General features: G+C 38.6%; 1 protein-coding gene across 2 annotated transcripts in view; it reads right to left on the reverse strand.

The window, feature by feature from the left end:
- The window catches only part of PLPP1 (phospholipid phosphatase 1), a 59,720-nt gene that overhangs the window by 18,328 nt on the left and 18,158 nt on the right, over window positions 1-23,234 (reverse strand). Inside the window, exons 2-3 of one of the 2 annotated variants that reach the window (XM_005490654.4) lie at window positions 12,791-12,942; window positions 9,150-9,430 (exon numbers count right to left, since the gene is read on the reverse strand). In XM_005490654.4, the coding sequence (XP_005490711.1) occupies window positions 9,150-9,430; window positions 12,791-12,942 (433 nt within the window). The remainder of the gene's footprint in view (window positions 1-9,149; window positions 9,431-12,790; window positions 12,943-23,234) is intronic. The other variant, XM_005490653.4, reaches the window with a different exon arrangement.

Raw genomic sequence — 23,234 nt, forward strand, 5'->3', positions numbered from 1 at the left:
TTTAAAGTCAATTTTCTCTGCATTCAACAATCAGCTTGTTCTCCCAAGATTCACTCTTTCCTCATTTGCTGGACTTGCACCACTACAACTTACACGATCAGTGGGAGTGGCTAATTTTGAGGACTCTGAAATTAATCCCTTTTGTCATTACTGCGAAGAAAAGCTGAAATAAATACAAAAGCAGTTCATCTACTGAACAACATCAAGAACTACTCAGAACCTCATGTTCCCAATTTCTCCACTTTTTTCCTTGTCTGAAGTAATTATACCCACACTTTAGTACAAAGCCACACATTTCCACATAGGAGAACGCTGCTAGAGTCTTTCCAATTCAGTAATTCTCCTCTGGAAAATTTTATTGACAATTTTTTCAACAGGAGACCTAACATTTACTAGCATGTATCTTGCACAATTCCATAACCATATCTGGGTGAAGGGTGGATCCAATCAGCTCTGCTTTGTGCAGCAGCAGACAGTGAGGAAGCTGCCAATGTAATGTAATGACATGTAACACACATCATTTGATACTGTGACCAACTTTTTGCAGACTTTCCACTTTTCTCCTTTTGCAGTCTATCACACACAAACAAATTTCCCTGCTTATCCTACTGACATAAACCCAATCCAACAGGTTCTAAGAAGAGACAGGTATTTACCTATTTCTAATCACCTTCCTAACCATCAGCCTTTGAATCAAAGGCTGCTGATTGTGCAAGTATAAAGTAAGTTTTCCTCAAGCTCAGAATCAACACGAAGTAGTTTTAATCAGCAGTACAGTACTGCAAGGGTTGTCTTAAGTGCTAGATTGACCAGATTCTGAAGCTGGTTAAAAGCATTATTTGTTGGGGGTTTGTTTCTTTACACTCTGAGAATTGAAGAAATTAACTGATGATACATTCAGGTGTGCAGATATTCTGTAAATTTTAATTGAACAAAACTATTACACACTGATGGTACAACCTAACAAAGCAATGACTACCTTAAGTAGCTATTTTGCATCTGACAGCAGAAGTTTATATCAATAGCTACCAGGGAAATAAACTTGACTGTAAAATAACCAGTAATAAAAAAATTTCATACTCTTACTGTTTTTTTCCTTTTAAAATAAGCAGCAGTCAATCTGCACGTGAACTTCCAATTTATTTTTTTTAAGCAAAGGGGCAAGCAGTTACCAAATTCTGTCATTTATGCCACACAAAAACATGTACATTTTGAGCTTTCAATATTCCAAAGTCCAACAAAATTCCATGCTGCAATTTCCTCATGCACATTGCAAAACTATTACAAAACAAATTATCTTTCAACAGTTCTGATTTTATCATTCCATTTAACTTAATGGAATGGAACAAAAGGAAAGTTTAGCTTTCCATTACATTTTCAGGTAGCCTCCTCCAATAAGGAAGAAAATAAAAATTATGACTTTGTTTACTTCTCTTTGCAATAATTCCATCTCAGGAAAAGACTAAAAATGAAAATGGCAGCAAGAGGTACTCAAACCAACATTTTTAAAGACTAGTAGTTCGCTCTCACATGCACTAGAACACTCCTATTCCATTTATTGAGTCTGCATTACTTACCCACAATACGTTTTTGATTGGCAGCAGTGTTATTTTCCATAAAGGGAATGAAGACAGAAAATTATAATCTCTATTAAATCAGGGATTTATGTGCTATCCCTTCTTAAAGGAACTACTTTGGGTAAGAAGCACTTGACAAGTATGCAGGACACATCATTCAGCAGACTCCTGTAATCTTCCAAGGGGAAAAGGAAAGGAAGTAGTGGAAGAACAGTTAAGGGGATACCTGTTCCTGCAGTACTATGTGGTTGATACAGTTATACACACCCCAAGTTTTATCTTATGAGACTTTTTCCTCCTGTTACCTTAGATATAAGTTTTGCTAACCAGTGAAATTCTGTGAATGAGAAGATGCATCTACCTGCTTGACTGGCCACAGCTAGCTTCCAAATAATTTTCAGGATGCACGGAACACAAGTACGTATTTTAATTTCAAATTACCTTAAGCATGATAAGCTACTGAAACAGGTTTCAAGCCCAGCTTAGTCTGAAAACCATTAAAGGGGAAGGGTTCTAGTTTCAGTCACGAAAACGAATCTTACCTATCACTACTCAAAAGGTCCAATTCACACTACGGCAAAGGAGATGTAAGCTCAGAAACAAGACCCAGATTGCAGAACTGCATCTCATTTCATTAGAGCACTTTCACTTTCCAGATTCAATTCTCCCTACCACCAGTCAGTTTCTTTCGCAGGCAGCTCCTTTTGCTCTCAGATCAAGTACAGCCCCATTTCAACATGCATTACCAGCCTAGAATCTTCTAAGGCTTAAATATTTAAAGGCTTTTATTCATTACCATGGCTCATTTTTCCCTCCATGTAAAATTATGCATAGTTGCCCTAAGTTCCTTCTCAAACTTCTCAAATATGATTAATAATTACACTAGGTCTGCAAGTGTTCCCAAACCGACCACATTATATCTTGAATAGTGACACTATTCACTAGGTACAAGGCACAAGGGTGAAAGAAGTGCTTAAGGAAAAGCTGCACTACCTGAACAGTAGTAGTACACGTCTGGACTTCTATTCCTTTCAAACACCTTGGTATCCAAGCTGCTTCAGTTGTTTTCTGCGGGTTTTTTTCTGCATGTACGTTTTCAGAAGGGAAAACTAGTAAATCAGCCTCTGATGAAAACTCCTATACATGGAAATTTCAGTAGTGTAGAGCACTTCACAGGTTGAAAGCTCCATTAAAGAAATAAGCAGTCCTATATATAACCTACCAGTATGCCCCTAGACATAGTAAGTCTCTGGCATGTCCAATTTCTGATTCGTGACACTGATGGAAACTGCCAAACGAGAAGTAATCCATTTAGTTATGCTTGAATCATTAAGTGCACTTTGGTTTTCAAAAGAGCTTTAAGAAGTTTCAAAACAGAATATCAGTACATTCTATAAAAGCCAAGTAATTTTAATGCAAAATAATACTTCACTATAGAACTACTCCCCTTACTGACAGGCAGGGAGACAGATAAGGAGAGGGACAGACAGGTCATTTAATAGAGATAGGTTAACTTAATGTTCAGACTCTTGACCTAATTTTAAAAATTCCAGAGCAAACCAGCTGCTATCTAATGAAACAAGGGAAAACAAAAGCATTCATTTAAATAGAAGTAAATAATTCATAAGCCTTGGAAGTTTTGCTAAGGTTTTTTGGACTAGTTTTTTGTTTTAACACAGTTACAGTTTTGAAGGGATACACAGAACAGACAACACAAAAGTTTCACAAGTTTGGTTGAACTTCAAACAAAGTTGTATGGGTCAGTCCCATACCAGCCGTCTGGCAGGGGCACCCTGCTTCTGGAACTGCTCTGTGATTTAACTTCACTCACAGCTCATGCAGGGCTACCAACAGAGAAGAAGGTGTGCACAAAGCTGACAAATTCCTGGCACATGATTGGCAATTGTGTTGAAATAAATTATCAATGTCAAAACAGTCAGCTCTAATTTCCTGAAAATTTCCTCTGAAGATTACATTTTGAATTTGCAATGGCAGACTACACACAGCTTGTTTTGAGCACAGTCAGCATAGGAGCAATACATCAACTGAAGCAGGGAACTATTTTTTCCTTTAGACATCTGAGTTGTAATATGAATCTGTACATTAGTAACACAATTATAATTATGAACCTTGACAGCTGCATTATCCGTTACCACAAACAGAAAACTGACAGACTGAAATTAGAGAGCTACAAATATCCAAAGTTAAGTTTAACTTAAAACACATACACATCCTTGCTAGCTGCACAAGTGTGCTTTTGGGGGGACAACAAAGCTCAGACTGCACAGGGTGTCTGAAGAAGCAGCCTTCTACAATATGGTGTAATATTTACCACTTCAGGTTCAAAGGTTTAATTTCTATGCATGTGCTTAGTATGCATCTGCTTAGGCAGATGATGCCATGATGAGGCTGTTGAGATACCTCCAAAAAGCCATGTGAAGGAGCCAGCGTGTCCTTCCCATGGTTAAAAAAATGGATGAGTACTCAAAGGGCTTTGTGAAAATTCCACATTAATGAAACATTTAACCCATTCTTGCCAATCACTGTAACAACATCTCCAGAGTCTTCAGGATGATATGGACATTATAATAATGGGGGGAAGGTAACTCAAAAGATGTACTCAAAAGGGTAGAAAATGATCTTTAAGGAGAAACGAAAGAAGCCAGCACATTTATTTTCTGGAATAACTTAATCCTCTTTATGATGATATTTTATGAAGTTTTTTTTTTAAATAGCTTTCACCATCATTGGTATAAAAATACTTATCTCACATTAATCCAAAACAATGAAGAATACACCTTTATAATCCAATAATCAGGTATCTGAATTGATTCCTAAACTTGTATCCATTGAGTGGATTTGTCCCAGTTAGCCTGTTCCAGAGACTTACATACCCACTACAGCACAACAGAAAAACAGGAAGAGGAGGAAGAAGGGGAACACATAAAAAATAAAAGCATTTGGCTTTCAAGGGTTGTTAATTCAACACAGCATTAGCAAATTTGTGTTTCTCATTCCTTATTGAATACAGACATTGTAAAACTTGGTTTTTTTCCTACATTCTTACTGCAGGAAATTATTTTAAAATGAGAAAATTAAATGAAGTACACTCTAAAGCTTTGCAGTTCTAGGGAGGCATCATTTGCATGAGGACTAACTAGTACATTATTACACCCTGGTATATTATCATCCCTGTGAAATTATTCAGCAGAGATTGATTAAGAGTACAGCATACTTCATAGCCAATACTTATTTTTAACATTTTGTGGATAAAATGTAAGTTTAAATAGCATCAGACTCGATGCACCTGACCTTTACACAAGGCTTTAAAATGCAGATTGTATGGCCAAGTTTATAAAATTATATATATACACACTCACCAAAGTGACAGCACAATCTGAAATAAAGTTCTAAAAATAATGTAAGCTCTATACAGTACCTTCTACCTTGTTTGAAAAATAAATAAGACTAACTCAAATATTCTTTGAATCACACACAACTTGACAGTACCAAAAGCTTGGTTTGAGGGTTCCTTCATAGATTTTGTAGAGTTTTTGTTCAGTTTTGATTTTTCCTTTGCTGGGAAGGCTTAGGGAGCTTTGTTTGATTTTGGTTTAGTTTTTATTTCTTCTACAAAGAACTTAATAAAACTTGAGACAAACACCTATCATCATTACTCAGTTCTCAATCGCCTCAAAAAAAAAAAATCAACAGAACCTTTATTTAAATCTTTAAATGTAATTTTTATGAGATTAAATTTTACAACCAAGAGGAAATACTCATTCTTTGCTTAAGATGACAACTGACACTGACCTTTACCAGGTTCAGGTCCATCTAGTCAAGTGTGTTTCCTGGGTTTCAGATCTTGGGGATTACAAATGCTTATCTACACAAAGGCAATCAATGTTGAATTAGCAATTCCTGATTGCCAAAATGAGTTGGGAGCCACCACTTAACCATTGCCACACCATGGTTCAGTACATCCCAATGACAGAGTCAGAAGACACACTATCACTGTCTTGAAATCTTGAAGCAGGATACATTTCAGCTTAACTGAACAAATACCTAATAAATACCTAATGGCTCTTTTCCTCCTCTTCCAGATGCTAAAAAATAAGTATATTCCATACTAATCAAGTGTTCACACACTAGAGGAAAAGAGCAGCACTTGATGGTCTCCTTTGTTAGCTCTACGAGCCTCTCAAGCCTCACTGTTCACACACTCATTTCAGACAACCAGCAACTACAGCCAAGTATACTCACCAGAGGAATATTGAAATATCAATTCAGAGCTGCTGCAGAACACCTGTGGTTTCTGCTCAGTCTTTTGGATGCTGGAAAGCTAACAAACAGGACATGCGGCAATCTGCCATGGACTGGCTAGAGCAGACAGGTTTGGGAAATACGCCTTAGCTAACAATAACCAAGGAGGAACCATCCTGTGTCCTAGCTACCTACTGCTCCTTGAGAAATTTCGGTATTTTGCCAATCCACCCAAGGCCAGGCCAAAGTATGCAGTGGAAAGCCAGAAGAAAAGGAAGAGGAGCAAAAACGAAAGCTGCAAAAGCCAAAGAGATTAGAGATTAGTAAACACTGCTCACTCACAGCACTACTTTATCAGGGCTATAGCCTGGCACACCTACCTATTTTACTGAGGCCTGCTTTGCCTATTTGAAAGGGGAAACAGCCAACTGACTAGTCATTATCTTTACAGGTGCTAAGGAAAGTACCCTAAAGGCAATTCAGCACCACTAAAGTATATATACCAGTGCACTAAAAGTGACATGCTAATTGCAAGCACCAGTGACAACAGAACACCATGACTTTGATCTCCCTTCATTTGTAGACACTAAAACTTGTGCTTCCACATCTAATTTAATTTTCTGTAACTAAAACAAGCCAAGTCAGGCGTCTTTATTGAGTAACTGCTCTGAATATTTATTTAGAAGGAAAACTACATGGCTCCACACAAAACCAGCTGACAGCAAACCTAGCAACATCTCCATAAAAGCTTGAGATGGCACTTGAGTACAAGTCATTCACCTCAGGAAAGTGCCATTCAGCAGCACATTGCAAGCTTCTGTGTCTAGCTTAAATTAAATGACAAACACTGCCTGAGGAATTGATTGCCTTACAAAGAGGCACAGAAAAAAGGGCATGTTAATATTTAACTAGAATTTTTTTACATAACCAGTGATTGTCATGCCTCCTTTAGAGATCTTTAAGTGCTACAAACTTGGATGTATATGTGCCCACTCTCACATGCATCTTTCAACAAATATGACTCAGATTTACTAAGCACACCATTGTGTTTGTGATCCTCTGATTACTGCTGCTGGCTCAGCAAAACAAAGTGCATACATACTATAAAAGTTGTCAAGGAGAGCTTAAGGTATTTAAACCTGAAAAGGACTGGATTGCCTTCAGCATGATATATAGCAAACCAGACACTTCAGTCTACAAAAACTGTTTTATTAACCTCAGGTTAGAAAAGTGAAACAGTTATAAATAACTAAGTAGTTGTTAGCTTTTGCTATTCTGTACTGGCTTTTGCAAATTATTATTAACGATTTTGATATAGTACTGTTTGTAAGCACATTTAACTGCTTTTGATATAGTATAGTCTTTTTGACTCTACAATCAAGCACGAATCTTTAAAAACATGCAAATATAACCTCAAGTCTTACTACTACAGAGGAATAATAGGTTCAAGTTAGAATATATGATTTTACATGCAACACTATGACTGTCCTGTTCTCATTCTTCCTTTACATTTCTACCTGCCTATTTAATCTATGCAAACAAAAAGTAGATGGTACTAGGTGTGCCACAAAAAATTTTGTCAATTGATATAGAAATTAATCTCTCGGTCACAGCTTGAGAGACAAGTGACCCCTTTCAGCTTCCTGTAAAAATCTCCCTGCAATCCACCTCTCTCCTCTTAGTGGGCTATTAACTGAAAGGTTAATGCCCTTGGGCACTTGGCCTCTGTGTGGGCACAGGGCCCAAGACCATCAGAAACCCTGGAAGATTTACTGGATCACTGCATCCAGGTCATACACCTCTACAGCACAATATCCCACTTTAAGCTATCCTAGCCTTCTTTAGCCACTTCTCGTTTACATCTTCCTGTGCGTGCAAAAGCCTCGCCTGACAGCAGAAGCCCCACAGGCAAGCACACACTCAAGTGAGCACTTCAGGGCAAGCTCTGATCAAACAGGAGAGCCCTCTCACATCACTCTACAGGGGAAACAATAGCAACAGAAAAGGAGAACATGACAGCAGCTAGAAATACAAAGCTAATAGCTGATCAGTCAATGACAAAAATTGACAAAAAAATCTTGCTTCCAATATAGAAGCCTGAGATGTCAAAAAACAGGGAAGAATATGAGGTAAGCAATCACTATGCCATTGCTCCCCCATTCTATTCTCATATACAAAAAAACTATTTTTTTGTTTAAGCATAAGATAACACTTGTTTATCCAGCATCCCCAAAACGCAGAAAGACTATTTCAGGACCATTTCAGTCATCACAAGCAATTCAAATTTTGTCCACACTCCTCTTTACAGTCAAGAAGCACTTTTAGACTCTTGAAGAAGTTAAACTGAATACTTGGAGGTGGCTGGCTGGCTCTGTGGGACATAGCAGCTTCTCTAAGAAGCCACCCCTCTATCCCCTGTCACACGTACCCAGAGTACTGTTCTACTCCCTATCCGTGCACTTGTTCCTCTCCCACCAAAGCCATTCACATGTCATCAACGTTTTCCTACGGCTACTGAAAAATAGCATGCATGCTACTGGAAAATTATAGGGAACACATGCCAGAAGAGCAAAGGAGCATACAGGACAGTGAGCACAACTACACACATCTACTTAAAAACTACAGAAAGAGACATGTTCTAACTAGAGATGCTATACAGAACTTCTGGAAAAAGAAGTCTCTGTAAAGGTAAGGTCACTCAAGCCACTCAAATGACTCAGAACATGCTTCTAACATTTCCAGCAGCATTCAAACACTGAGTTTATAGCACGATGACTCAAGTTTGAAGCGAATAAAGAGGCTTTATTCTTGTTTCCACAGTATCTTGCTGCAATTGAACTGGCAGATAAGTATTTAAGATTTAAAAATTCTTAAGAATGAGAAAAATTGATAGCATGATTTTAGTGGTCCTGGATGTATTTAAATGGATGTGTAGGGTTTTTTTGCTTTCATGCCACAACTAAAACATTTCCTTTGCTATTTCACATCCAATTTCTAAGGTAGATTTCAAATTCTTCTCTTCATTGGGATGCAAACATTTTAGAAACACAAATAAAAGCCAACTGAAACTGAAAAAAAAGACAATCACCTATAATGAAAATAAGCATTTATCTATACATTAATCTAACAAGCCTTCACAAATTGGAAAAAAAACCAAAACCAGGGTTTAGACAGGGTTTAATGTTTAAAATTCATTACAATAAGTTTATTCTAGGAGAAGCACAAAAACTGCAGCAGCATTCTCAAACTCATTGCCCCAGGTTAACAAAAATGTTATACAGCCAAGCACACAAGGTCAGTCAGACTCACCTTCCCTCATTGATTTTTGCTTTGTCCCCATGGCAAGTGAAGTTCTCGATGTAGCCCAGGCTGCAGTTGATCCGTGCCCAGTCGGGCTGGCACACAGCAATGAAGTGAGGGCGCAGCCTCCCTATGGAGTACTTGGCAATGTCTGTCAACGACTGGCTAGCCGCTGCCCCAAAAATGAAGGTCCCAACGCCTTTGTAAATAGTGGCTATGTAGTTATTTCTGACAAACGAGTTTGAGTGCAAATTATTATAAAAGACTGAGAGAGCCTCTCCTACGATTATCTGAAAAAGAAATAAGGAGAACACGTTAATGATAATAACATTAAAAGTATTACGCTATTTTTGTTAATACTCACACATACAGTTTCAGAAACTATTTTTTTTACAAACATTAAGCTGCAAATTAAAGTTTTCCAAGAGTCAGCAGTAACCATGTCCAAACATTATAAACACTTTCACACAGAAGAGAAACACCTTTCTACTTTACCCTACCTCATGATGAATTCAATAATATTATTTTCAGAATACTTATTAAAACAAAGCTTTCACAGAATAACATTTAATCATACTATTTGGTATGGCCATAATTAGAAACATTTCTCCTGCGTAACTTCGTTCTACATTGAGTCTTCTTCATTTACTGTACTGAGTAAAATTTTTCAAAGCTTGTTAGATTTTTCATGAAACCAGAAACGGTTCTGAAGGGTTGAGACTTTATATCCAGATCTGAAAGGTCAGATGTTTTAACCAAGAAATTTCCTATTCCTCAGGGAAATTAAATCCTTTGGAGAGAAAAGAAAACTAATGAGGGTAGGGAAAGACAGGTCTTACTGAGTTAAGATTTTTCATCCTACATGTCCAAGATACATGTATCAAGTGCTGGCAAGAAAGCAGATCTAATTTTGTTTTCCTGCAACTTCCATCTTTTGCAGCAAGTAAGTTTTTCCTTCTGCCAGATACAGAACTTCACTCCAGATAATTTGGATATTGAACCAATTGGTCCCATTCTGTACAGAAAGGGTCAATTAATACAGATTGTCAGGTATGTGGAGGACTGGATGTATACATGTGAAGTTACCTTGACAAATCATGTAAAAATTAAAATTATGTCTCTGTCACTTGAGATGCTGGGTCCTTGACCCCAGCAAAGCAGAGCTGTGGTGAATGAAGCCATTACTTAGGCACTGCCACCCAGGCACACGGAGTGACAGCTTGTCAGAGGCTCTGCACGTGAAGCCGAATGGACGATAATGCCAGATGGGTGACAATGAAGCTTTACACCCTCCACCACACCCAAACGTGGGCTGAAGCAGAGAAATACCAGAATATGGACTAAAGCTGAGAAAGTTTTCAGTAAAGTTTTACTTGAGTAAAGTACATAGACACCTAATCCAGAAAGCAGCCTCTTAAGTAAGATAACTGAGCACAAATAGCCATGACAGATAAATAATCACTCCCTTTCAAATAACACTGCTGCAAAACCTGCAAGAAGGTCACTTATCTCAGGTACCAAAAAATTAGTTGATGTCAGTGCAATTACTATACTGGACAGACATCAAAGAATAATCATCTTAATAATCTGACTAAGCATTGAGTAAAGGACACCAATATTTGCTTTTACCACCTGACTATGAAGCAATCTTGACAGAAAAGCCTGATTTCACAACTTAAAGATATCCCCAGATGTTACAAAACAAATTTAGTTAGCTAAATATTCATACAGGCTCAAATGAAGACTGGATTAATCCAAAGGGAATACATCCATTTAAAAACTATATGTAGTGGAGCCTTTTCTGACTCAGGAAGTCTCTGAGCTGCAAATGGCTGGTAGCCAAGTACTGAGGGCAATACATCAATCTTCCCGTGCTCTATCCTCTTCTTCCTCACTCAGCTGTTTCAGCTGCTCTAGAAATGAAATAAGCTATATGGGCTTCAGTTGTGACCAAGCACTGATGCTCTCAGATTATACTGACTACCCAAAGGTAGTAGTAACAGGGTGGAAAAAAAAGTCTTATCTTAAAAGGGAGGATCTTTAGCATAAGCCACTTGCCAGTTAACAAAACACACAAACCCTCCCTCCACCCAAAATTTCATCTGCTTCAGAAACATTTCTGTAAGTTTTTAAAGCAGCTTTTCCAAGAAGAGGGAAACCAGGCAAGTCACAGCTTCAATTCTCAGAACATACTTCTACACTTGCAAAAAAAATTCCATCCAAAAGCAAATATGAGCTGAAAGTTGACCTTTATGCTGGAACCTTGATAAAAATCCATGCAGTCCCTATGCAAGGCAGAGTTAGATTATCATAATATCCCTCCTAACTGAAACCCATTAGCCCAGAGAAACAGCTGGTCAATATTGAGGATTACCTTTAGCTGTGCCTTTTCATTTTAGGCTCCTAAATATACTTGAATAAATATTAATACGGCTAAAAATCTTATTTGGCATAAGGAAGTTTTAACTCTGTTCAAAGTGTGGCTCTGATGAGTTTGGATGACACCCAACAGAACCATCAGTGGAGACTGAATCTTTTTAGCACATCTGGACAGAGATCTTGAGGCCCCTGTGGAAGGGCCATGGCAGGAACTGCAGCGCAGCCCCATCAGGCTCAGAAATGGGAAACTCAAGAGGCCCAGCTGCCCCTCTGCTCACAAGGACACCTCCCAGCACTGGTGTTCTTCCAAGAGCCATTTGCACTCCATGTAGTCACGGAAAGCTGCTGTTTTCTGCAGGCTAAGGCATTTCACCAGCTGATCCTGGCTCAGACAAGCCACAAGAGGTGGCAACAGACAGGGTAATAGCAGGACCTCAACTTTTGTCCATACGTAGTAAGATATTAGGTTAGCTCAGCTGACAGCATACCATTAAATATTAGGGATAGAGAGTCCCTATATTCTTGAGACAGTTCAGCTGACCTAGGAGCTGTGGTCAGAGAGAGACCCCAAATTGGCAGTCACAGAGACAAACTGTCCAGCTCACTGATCTGGCGTGAAGAGGAGGAAAGAAGAAAAGTACCCTGTTTTCAGCCAGGGTAGGTGCAGTATGAAAAAAGTAATGCAAATGGGCCCAGAGTTTTATCCTGATCTTCAGGGAAACATCCAGGGGAAAACTCCACACCTACTACTTCTTTTTATTCTATTTATGCTTTTGATAACATCTGACAGAAAGCCATAATCTTTCTCTTAAATAGGCCAGTATCTGTTTTTACATTTCCACACACAGACGTTTCCCAAAGATTTTGTGGCAGATAAAAAATACTGACTTAATAGGTCATGCACAATGATATACTGAAACTAGCAGGTCCTGAAATAAAAAGAATTGTGACAGTCACAACACATTAGTGTTATTTTCAACAAATATGGTAAGAAGTTTTTATCTCTCAGATTATATAATTAAACCACCATAGCTCTAAGGTAGTATTTTTCTGTTCTATAATTCTAGCTGTTTGACTTCAGTTAAAGAAATGCTTTTAGTTAATCTTGCCAGAGCACCATTTCTACTGCTTTAGCACCTGACCTAAGGCCATTATTTCAGAGTTGAGAAATCTTACAGATTAGTTTTGTAAACCTGTATTAATAGATTACCCCTCCTCCCTCTTCCCCACCCCCACTGAAATAAAAAGCAAGGAAGAAAAGTTTAACTTACAACAATTACACTGAAAGGAATAATTATTCCTGCTAATAATTTATAAGAAATGGTGTCCTCTTTGTATGGATACCGGATGGATTCATCACTACAGAAAACGCCTCTCTGGAAGGGGGTACGTCGTGAACTGAGAATTGCAAAGGGCAAGCCAGCTGGCAAAAAGGAATACAAAATACATTACAAATCCAAAACAAACTGGCGATGATCATACTCCCACATTTCCAAAGAGATGTACATAAAGAGGAATGGGCATGCAGGAAGTTAGAAGGTTATGCACTTCCTTTGGCCAGTGACTACTGCCTTGACTTTGTAGCTTCCAGGAAGGATTGCTCAATGAAGGAGAGCAAGGCAGGACTCCTCTCGTTTTCATGTTTGTGGCACTTCAAGTGTGGAACAACGCCAAAACCATGACCGAGTAAATAGTTCAGTGACAACCACTGAGAAGCTCAATCTTGTGCTACTGGCACAATTATCAAATTTTTCTTTATATTCCAGTGAGCAACAGTTGCCCCTGTACACCTTCTCTGGACAGCTTTACAAGTCGGAAGAGCATAAATTGCATTTCATGAAAGCAGAAAAGGAGGTGCTTTCAAGGGAGTGCAAGTGCAGAGGGAATATTTGGGAATATGGAGAAAAGGAAATTACACATGCACACGATTCCCTAACTTCCTCACACACACTGGATGCCTTCCTAGAAGGACCTACAGCCTCAAGGCATGGAGATTTTATTCCCACCTCTTCCACCAAAGAGGATGCCTTTGGCTTAATCTAATACCTGCAGGACACAATACTAAGCTGCACAATGATGCAAGCTATTGGTACCCACAACACAAACCAAAATTAGTCATTTGAACAGCAAAGGTTTTTTCAAAAAATTCAAAATAGGATGCAAATTACCATAAACTGATAGAATCTCATTTCTAAATCCTATTCCTCCATCCTTAACACACATACAACATCTGCACAATCTGTTTGTGTACAGGGATGACTACTCTTGGAAAGAAAAGGCTGTATGGAAAACAAGAGAAGGAGGACCACAAAGGATGTCTAACAAAAAAAAAAAATCACCAAACACAACAAAACAAAAAACCCAAAAACTTTAGCTTAGGCATGTAGAGCCCAGTAGCATAACCCTTGACTTTATGCCCAAAATTCAGCTGTGTTGTACATAAAATGCATATCACTTTAAAGTTACACAACAAAAGCCATCTGGAAGAGACACTCCCATCCAACATTAAGGGATCAGAAAGATGAAAACAGTCTCCATCCTTCCTTCCCAGCAGAAATAAATGTTGCTGAAGTCACAGTTCTCTCCTCAAGACCTCTGGACCAAGGCATAACCTACCTCTTCTTTTCCACACACACAGCTAGCCCAATAAGCATGTTGTAAATAAAACTGAAGATGTAAAGAGCAGGAGAAAAAGCGAGCAAAAGAAGATGCCAAGCATCAAGAAAACTGTTAGGGAAGAGACCGAGGATCTTGTCCAATCCTCTTTCCCTCCACCCATGAAGTCCTCCAAACTACGCCTGACTCCTGGGACCATCACAAGTGATGTAACTGGGATTTCGCAAACAATTTACTATCAGTTTTGCTCTGCACACTATAAAGTGCTTAAAAGAATACTTCCATTTGAAAACAAAAAAACAAATAACAAAATAATGGCTCAAAAGGAGAAAATCTCCCTGAAGTGAACTCTGATGAATGACACAACCCTATCCCTTGGTCAGGCAGGGTCTACTGTGTGGGCCCTTGCATTCCAGCTCAGCCTGTTGCAAAGAACCAGGTACCCTCTGTACTGCTGCTGCCATGAAACCAATAGCATGCAAAACCTCCCCCCCAAAAGTGGTAGAAAAAGACCCCTGTCATTGTCAAGAGGGGTTGTTTCCAATTCCATGCCAGCGGGACTACAACCGACACAGCTCTGGAAGCCATCCAAGCACACCAACAAAGCGGGAGGACAGCAGGACGGGCCAAGAGCCAAGCCAGAGCCTCACCAAAACACTGCACCATTCAGACACCAGCCAGCACAAAGCCTGGGAGCTGGACTCCGCAGTACAGTGCAAAAACACAGCCTTTCCTATTAGGAAAAAATTCCTCTACTTCTCTCTTAACAGAAAGAAGGTTTTGAAAAACACTGCAGATTATTTTTTCCCCTCCCCTTGTGTTGGTATTGTGACAGATGTCATGACACACCATCAATTGTTTAGTATTTAGCTGACTTGGATCAGGGTTGAGGCAGAAGCACGTGCAGTCATGGTGAGGGAAGGTGATTTGTCAACATAATGTTGTGGTGTTTCCAACACCATTTATCCTAAAAATAGATATGGAATGAAAATTTCACCATTTTCATTCATTTCATTGCACACACCAACATTGCAGACTGAGTATTTGAGAAAAATGTATTGCTTGGACCTCCAAATGTAGAGAATTAGGCATATACAGATAAGAGTTTCTCAATTATTTACATGGTTACTTCTTTGGAGTTGGTAGTTTTGATTATCATGGTAAAGCAGTTGTTCACAAAATTAAGTTCAACCCAAAAAACCCTTATCACAGCACAGCAACCACAAACACCTGTGGTTACGGTTAGTGTCACTGACATTGAATCATGAGCTCTGCATCACCCATTTTAAAGACTTGCTCTGTGAATAATGGTGTCATGGCACCTTACTCCTCATTTCCTCTAACCCACACCTGGATGTTTCAGCTTCTCAAGATGAGAGACTGGAAATTTTCAGGATGATGGGGTTATTCAGGGGGAGCTTTTTTAAATGTAATTTCCATCTCCTAAATCAGAAATAAAAAGGGGTGTGGAGCACAGGAATGAAGTCTCTCAGGCAGTGAGGATCTGTGTTCTTACATGCTGAGTGAAGCTGCTTGAAATGTGCATGCTCATTCTTCAATAATATTGAGATTATGATGTAACTATCCTGTAATCGCATCTTCCTGTATCCAGATCATGGAAACAAAATACCAAACCACTCCAAGTTTGTTTTTGTTTTGTATGCAAGTATGAACAGCTAAAATAAAATTGTCTTCTCTTTCATAATTTCTTTCCACCTCCTTTACTTTGACTCTTAAAAGTTCTGGGTATCTATGTGGTAGCCATAAAGTAACCATTAATTGGAAGAGCTAAGAACTGAAAAATATAGCAAACATAACAAGTCGTTCTTCAGTTTCCCCCAGCTGCACAACAGATTCAAGAAGTAGTTCCACCAGTCATTTATCTTATTGCTGTTCTCAGCATCTTTCAGTGAATGCTCCATGAAAGCTTGAAAGAAAAGTTTTAATTTCTAAAAAACAGATTACAGTATAACTGATCAGATTAATTTAACACTGTTAAACTGTAAACTGAAGTCACAGAGTTACAACATCTGTAATTTACCTATGGCTCAATTCATGGCAGTCATCAGCCTGAAAAACCACGCTAGTAGGGGCTTTTGATATCTTTTTGGTTAAAGTACTCTCCAATGTCAATCCCTAATCCCTCAGAACATGCTCCATGGAACAGGTTTAATTTACTTCTTTTTAACATGCATGGATTGACTTCACTATTATTAACTGGTGGGAGAGAGCAGAAAAGTAGAAGTCAAACCAGAGGGGCATCAAGTGTTTCTGGCATGTGAAGCCAGAAAGAGAACCTTCTCACAATACTGAGGGTTCTGTTCTGTTTTAAATAAATCTGCAAAATAAATAAATAAACCCCACAAATCTGCTTTTGTGGGCTTTCAAGGCATTTTAATTTCTAAAATAAAATCAAAATTATTTCAAATATATAGTTTAAGTATTTTTTGCAATGGAAGTTTCCCTTTAAGACAATAAAGGGACAGAAAAAAACAGTTTAGCTTTTTCACTACTGCAAGCAGAACAAGCAAGCAGAAGAACTGTCATTAAGTGATAAAGAGGTAAAGCTTCTTACTGTACCAAGTAAAACAGTGGAGTTTCCCTACAGCTGGGATAGACATGTTACTTTTTCACCCTTACAGATATCATAATTTCAGAAGACAGGGATAAGTTTTTGCATCACGGTGGCAATTTTCCTAGCATGGAAGCTCCTGGCACAGGTGGACAGGACATGACTGAAGATACCAAATGATACTTGTCTTTATCTTTACCACCATCACTAGTGTCAATGTCTTTAATATCACAGATACAACTGAGGAAAAAATGTTTACTGTAGTATAGGAAGCACTGTACTTTGACAGCAGATTTATTCACACAAATATCTAAAGCAGTTTCTCAAGAAAAAGTAGCAAAGATTCAACAGCAGATCACTGAGAATAAATCCTACTCATCCGCCACAGGCACACTGCCACATTCAGTTGAAAGAAAGGTCCTACAATATCCGACAAATACCCATTTTGTTCAATTTTCCCTGAAGGCAGTAGAAACTGGGGAGTTCGAGTACTCCTTTTATGTAAGAAGTGGAGAGAGCAGAGGAGCAGTAAAGGCTCTCTACTGAATACTTCTCATATGATAATTCCAAAAAGCTTCCCTGATGTACACTTCACCTTCTAAGCTAGTTGTAATACAGTGAAGAAATTGCCTAAAGGGAAAATGACAACATGTATGTGAGGGGGAAATATACAGTTGGGAAGAGGTTACCTGTAGGGTAATCTCAAGGATAAAGCAAACAAGCTGGTGCTATGCAGTGCATATGCATTCTTAATGAATAACTAGCAGATGTACTGCTGACAGAGCTGGCAATTCTTTGATACAGTGGAAAATCAAGGCCAGCCAGTTCTGCCTGCAAAACAACCCTTAAAGACTGAGGCAAGCGAACATATGGAGATTTGCTCAGTAATGAGTTCAGAGTCATGCATTTGGAGGTTAAACAACTCTGTTGATTTGGGAGCTTGTCAGTTCAAACTAGGAGGGGGAAATAATGTACTTCTTGTGGTAGTTGTATATCAGTATAATAGCGTGACCATTAGACAAGTATTTTCAAAGGCATTAACACTTCTAAGCCATTTGACAAATTTCCTCTGAAACAGTATTCAGTCAGAATTGGCAAATGCATTTATGCATTTGGTTTTAACTCATCTGTCTTTAGTGCAGACAGATATGGACTGCTAGGCTACATCCCTCATTATCTCAAAAACAAGGGTTTGGTTTTGCCCAGTCCAGCAGGGTCTAAGGGCTGTAAATCAGCCAAGTGCATACACAGTAGATATTAGAAAAAAGAGCAATACTGATCCAAGAAGCAACAAAGAATTAAGGAACTCCAAACACAATCCGTAATAAAGGTATAAGGAGAAATGCAGGCTCTGAAATGCTTCAGTCATAATCACTGAGTAGAAATACAAGTAGCTCAACTGATAAGACTACATATTTTAAACAATTTCTATACCCTTGCCCAAAAGTATGACTCATACAGTAAAATGGATTAGATTTCCTCATAAGTTGGAGTGATTTCTGGCTGATTATGTTAGGTTTTTTTCCATAAATATCCTGTATTACACAGGTCTATTTCTGTCCAAATTTCTAATCTTGGTTAGGTTTCTTCACTGGGCGTGAGGCTGTTCTCTCCACTAAAGCTGGACACTTTATCACCCTGCAGAGAGAGAACATCAGATCATAACACCTCCCTGGAGCCATCCTTCCCACTGTGCTCAGGAAGGGCATCACCTGGCGTTTATCCACGCTGTAGTTCACCAGCTATGTTACTGCCATCTTTTGTATTTATTGCTCTGAGTTGCCTACTTTGCTGCCTCACTACACATGCTGTCTCTCCTCCAGGGCATTTATGGCTTCACTGAACAGGGCAGACTACCAGACAGCTCTACTCGACATCTTCCTTCCCGGCAAAGGACACGGAGCACTTGCCGCTCCTGATCACTTCTCACTGTTAAGTGAATTATTTGCTCATTTCAGGGCTTTTTCTCCAATCTCATAACTATTCAGTTTCTTAATATTTGGTTGAAGTATACATTTGAATATACACATCTAAATAATGAGATTTTCTAAAAACAAAAGTTGCTTTAGCCTGAGTTTCCTATCTTCCTCATTTATCACAGGGATTAAGAAAAGAACAGATGTTCTAACACCAGGAAACAGTGACTATGTTACTGACAAAGTAGCTTTCAACATTTGTGTTTAGGTGCTATAATCTGTGTTAGGTAGTAATAATCTTTCTCCAGAGTTCTGAAACAAAACAAATTTAAAAGATTTGGTTGTCTTCTCTCTCAGCACCTGAAAAAAAAACTTGCCACCACTGTTGTGCTGTTATCTACTGCCAGTTTCATTGCTGTAGCTTTAAACTACATGTGATTCCTACACTTATTTTTTAAAAAGCTTAAGTAATATTTTGAGGTTCAAGTCTCCTTACACCAAAAGTTCAGATACAAAGTAGAAGTTAACATTTTCCCCACATATGCTCTAGATATTTCATTACTAATTTCATCAGCAAAAAACATCCACAGTATTCATTACAACATTAGAAATACTGCCTGGAAAAACACCCATTTTGCAAAAGCTTAGTTAAAACTTTTGAGCTGATATTACTGCTCACATTCTGTGAAGGTTGGGGAGGGTGTCAAAACCTCTTTAAAGATTAAGACAAGACTTTGGCTTGTACTTAGTATAAGAACGGGGCTACTTTCCATTTGACATAGGAGTTTTACAGCTCAGGAGAGCACCTACCAAGAAATTAAATGCCACAGATCACTAAGTTCCATAGTTCCATTTTTTGGCATTCTCCTGAAAAGGGGGGTAAAAACCACCTCTTTCCATGAGTATTTCCCTACACAAGGCAGAACAGAATGAGGTACAATAATGTGAGCCTGAAGAAGAGAAACAGAGGAGGCAGCACAACAAGGAACACACTCTGCCTTACTTTCCCTGTTGCTTGTCTCTGGTTCCTAGTGGCGCTGCTTCCCTTCCCTGAAACCCCCTCCAGTCTCTGGTCTCAGTCCTAAATGTCAACAGCACAATATTAGAAACTATGTGTCAGACTTGAGAGAAAGAAAAATCTATGCCATAGACTGTCTGGGTTTTTCCTTAAATTACAAGACTTACCTAAGTTGCAATTCCCTCTACCTACATTTCTCCCTATTTCATTTTATCCTTTTGTATATTTTACTAAATAATACTTCAAAGCTCCCTCTATATCAGTGTGACTGCTTGGCTTTCTCATAGCTGTGACCAAGCTTCACTCAGCACTTTAAAAGCCCTTGTCTGGAGTCCCTCCCACTGTCAAAATGCCAATGCTTACTCAGACACTACGTGCATTCTCCATCACTGTACTAAGAAATGTACCTGAAGGGCTGAGGAATGTACAGTACCAAGTCCACAGGGCTAACATGCAAGTTGCTACAGTTTATTTACTTAAAATACAACTGCACTCAGTAAGAGTGATTTGTACAAGTAACAGAGGCAAATGGTGCTCCTCAGATATTCCCTCACCTGATTTCAACCCCACCAGAACACACACACCTTGGACACATGAAAATGTGAAGCCAAAAGCTGGATGCTGCTCCTTCTCAACATCTGGCCCCACAGTATTCATCTCAGCCAGGAATTACCCATCAATTCAACAACTCAAAGTGCATTAACCTGACATTAAACCTTAACAGAGTAAAACCATGGATTATTATTACTATGTTGCCTTTAAAAAGAGAATCGAAAAATTAGCAGTTTATTCCTCAGAATAAGGTTGGGTTTAGAGATAATGCTGATCTGTAGTACAAGATGAACAGTTAATGACAAGTAGAACTCATGACAGATTATGAAGTTCAACAGCATTGCCCAAAAAGTTTCCAATGCCAGAAATACACCAAAAAACACAATGAAGATAAAACATGAGCACCTTTTAAAAATTTTTACCAGATAAGAGGCAGTCTTGCTCAGAGCATAATAAAACCTCTTACAAGTAACCTGAAACTTAAGAGTCAAGTTGAAGTCCACTCTAGGGTCAAACAACAAACAACAGTTTTAATTTCAATTAGTTGCAAAACTATCAAGAGTGGGTCATAAAGCTTTGACGCTGCTGGAAAAGTGAAAAGCACATCTACCAATCAACAGCCTACAACAGGTTTCATTAATCCCCTGATTTATTAATCTCCATCACAGCAGTATCTACATTTGTTCATGAAATATATGAAATTAGCTCAGTAAGTACTTATATTGGTCAATCTAATAGCTGCTGTCAATAAAAGTTTCCCTTCAAAATGCATCCATTTCATAAACAGCATTAAAGATCAGTTTGTTTTGCCACAAAATAAATCAGTAAAGTGCCTTCAAAGTATGATTGCGCTAATCTGTAGGAGGGAAAGTTTCAGTCAAAACATTGTTACACATGCAATAAGCAGACATTCCCAAAAACATTAAGCCTAATGCCTAATATGGTTAAGCTGGCACAGGAGAAAGCTACCTAGGTCCCTTTTGGGAAGTCATCATGATACAGAGGACATTTTGCCACACCAAACCTAGGAATGTTTTGATTCAGCCCTTTTTTGTTTTTATTTAAACTACTTAGAAATCAGGGTAACCTAGCTAACCAAATATCTTTTGATTGGCTTCAAGGCAGAGAAATTAAGTCCTACGGGCCCCATCATGTTCCCTTCTCTCAAAGAAGGTCCAAAGAGCAGTGCTTATCCCAGATAAGTGACTTAACCAAAACTCTGTTTACTAACAAACACTTCCCTGTAAGGAACATCAGCATTTCCACTACTTGTTTAGGCAGCACCAAGTTGTGGAGAACTACTTGGTCTCCCAGAAATTCAGTGCAGGCCTTTAGCTGAGTTGCAAGTTCTGAACTCTTCTCTCTACATCAGTCCATCATGTAATAGCAACCTAGCAGTGGCTTGTGAGCCTTCAGCTGTGGGACAGAACTGCCAAGCAAAGCCTTGGCAGGGAACCACAGAAATCCTAGAGCAGGGGGCAGACAAAACTCAAACACTCTCAGGTTGCTCTGTTGTTCTGTGGCTCTGATGAGAAGAAGGGTTTTGTCAGAGAGGTTCTCCTTGCTCTGTGCTTCTCCCTCCCCCCATGTCACCTACCCCCAGAGCTAAGGCAAGCTGCATGAGTGTCACTAAAGATGCAAGATGACTAGAGGGGGAAAAAAAATCAGTTTGGATGTGAAGTTAAGAGAAACGCCAAACTGAACAGGACACCTACAAACAGACACAGCTGGAACCTCACTGAAAGAGAAAAGGTATTGACATTAATTTCTCATTTACACTTGAAAAAGTTGGTCTCATGCAGACAACTGAAGACCAAAAATGTCAGACCAAATCTTCCTAGAGCTGCAAGCCATGGACAATGCCTAGTCATGGCTTTCAAATTGCATAGAATTACTATCTAAATATACCTAAAAGTCTTGGCAAGATAGAAGTATCAGAAAGATCTTCTGGGGTTCCTTAAATGTCACATATAATGAATGTGTGCTGCTCTAGACACTGGCCTAAGGCATTTAGAGAGATTCAGTCTTCTAGACTACTACCAAAACTTGTGTGACCCTAAATCTCAAAAGATTTTAATACAAAAAATTGTAGCTCCCATTCAGACAAAGATCAATTTGGAAAACTGAGAAGCATTATATTAAGAAGTGGCACTTGGAAAAGAATAAACATTAATTTCTCAGACATTTTATTTCCTGATAAGAGGTGGTAATAGCAAGATTCAAGCTACAAACCGAATTAAGATTCCCAACAGTATTTTTTTATTTTTTAAGATTCCTGAGTTTCTAGCACATCTTGTAAATCTTCATAAAATGTCATAAAAACAAATTCATATTCATGCAACCTAGTTTCTTTTATGTACAAGACACTTAATAAAATACCTATGTATGTTTTGGTTTGTTTAGGGTTGGGTTTTTTTCTCTTTGAAGTTATTTTATATCTCAGACCTTTTATATTACAGGCCTACCCCAACAAAACCTTTTAGTATTATAATTATTATTATACAGCAATATGTTCAGGCCATTTCTTATTACATTCTGAAGACAAGCAGGCCCATCGTGCAACCAGAGTCCGACCACTTAGGAATGAGTATCATGTTTGATGTAGTCTGATTAGACACGCAAAGTCTATACAAAAGTGTAATTTATCAACTCTAGATAAAATTTTTTGTCATCAATTACTTCATTGTGGATTCTGTCCCTCTCAGTAAAGTCTCCTGTCAGGACATCAATTTTCACTAGATGTGGGATAATCAGAATTATTGCCCAAAAGTCTTTCATGAATGAGCTATGTTCCTCTTGAGGATATTGAATCTGGAACACACCACTTCCAAATGTCTAAACTGCCTTGGAGAAAGTCTCAAGCCTCCAGTGAGCCAGAGCATAACAAAAAACATGGTGAATTCAGATTCCCAGACTGATCAACTTTCCCTGTCCATTTTGACTAAAGGCACTCTTGAAGAGATAAACCATTCAACTGGAACCCGCTTTCAATTCAGAGAGCTGGAATATTCCATGTCTCATACTCCCTAGCTCTACAGCTT

The sequence above is a fragment of the Zonotrichia albicollis genome, chromosome Z (genome assembly GCF_047830755.1).
Source record: "Zonotrichia albicollis isolate bZonAlb1 chromosome Z, bZonAlb1.hap1, whole genome shotgun sequence".
NCBI lineage: Eukaryota > Metazoa > Chordata > Aves > Passeriformes > Passerellidae > Zonotrichia > Zonotrichia albicollis.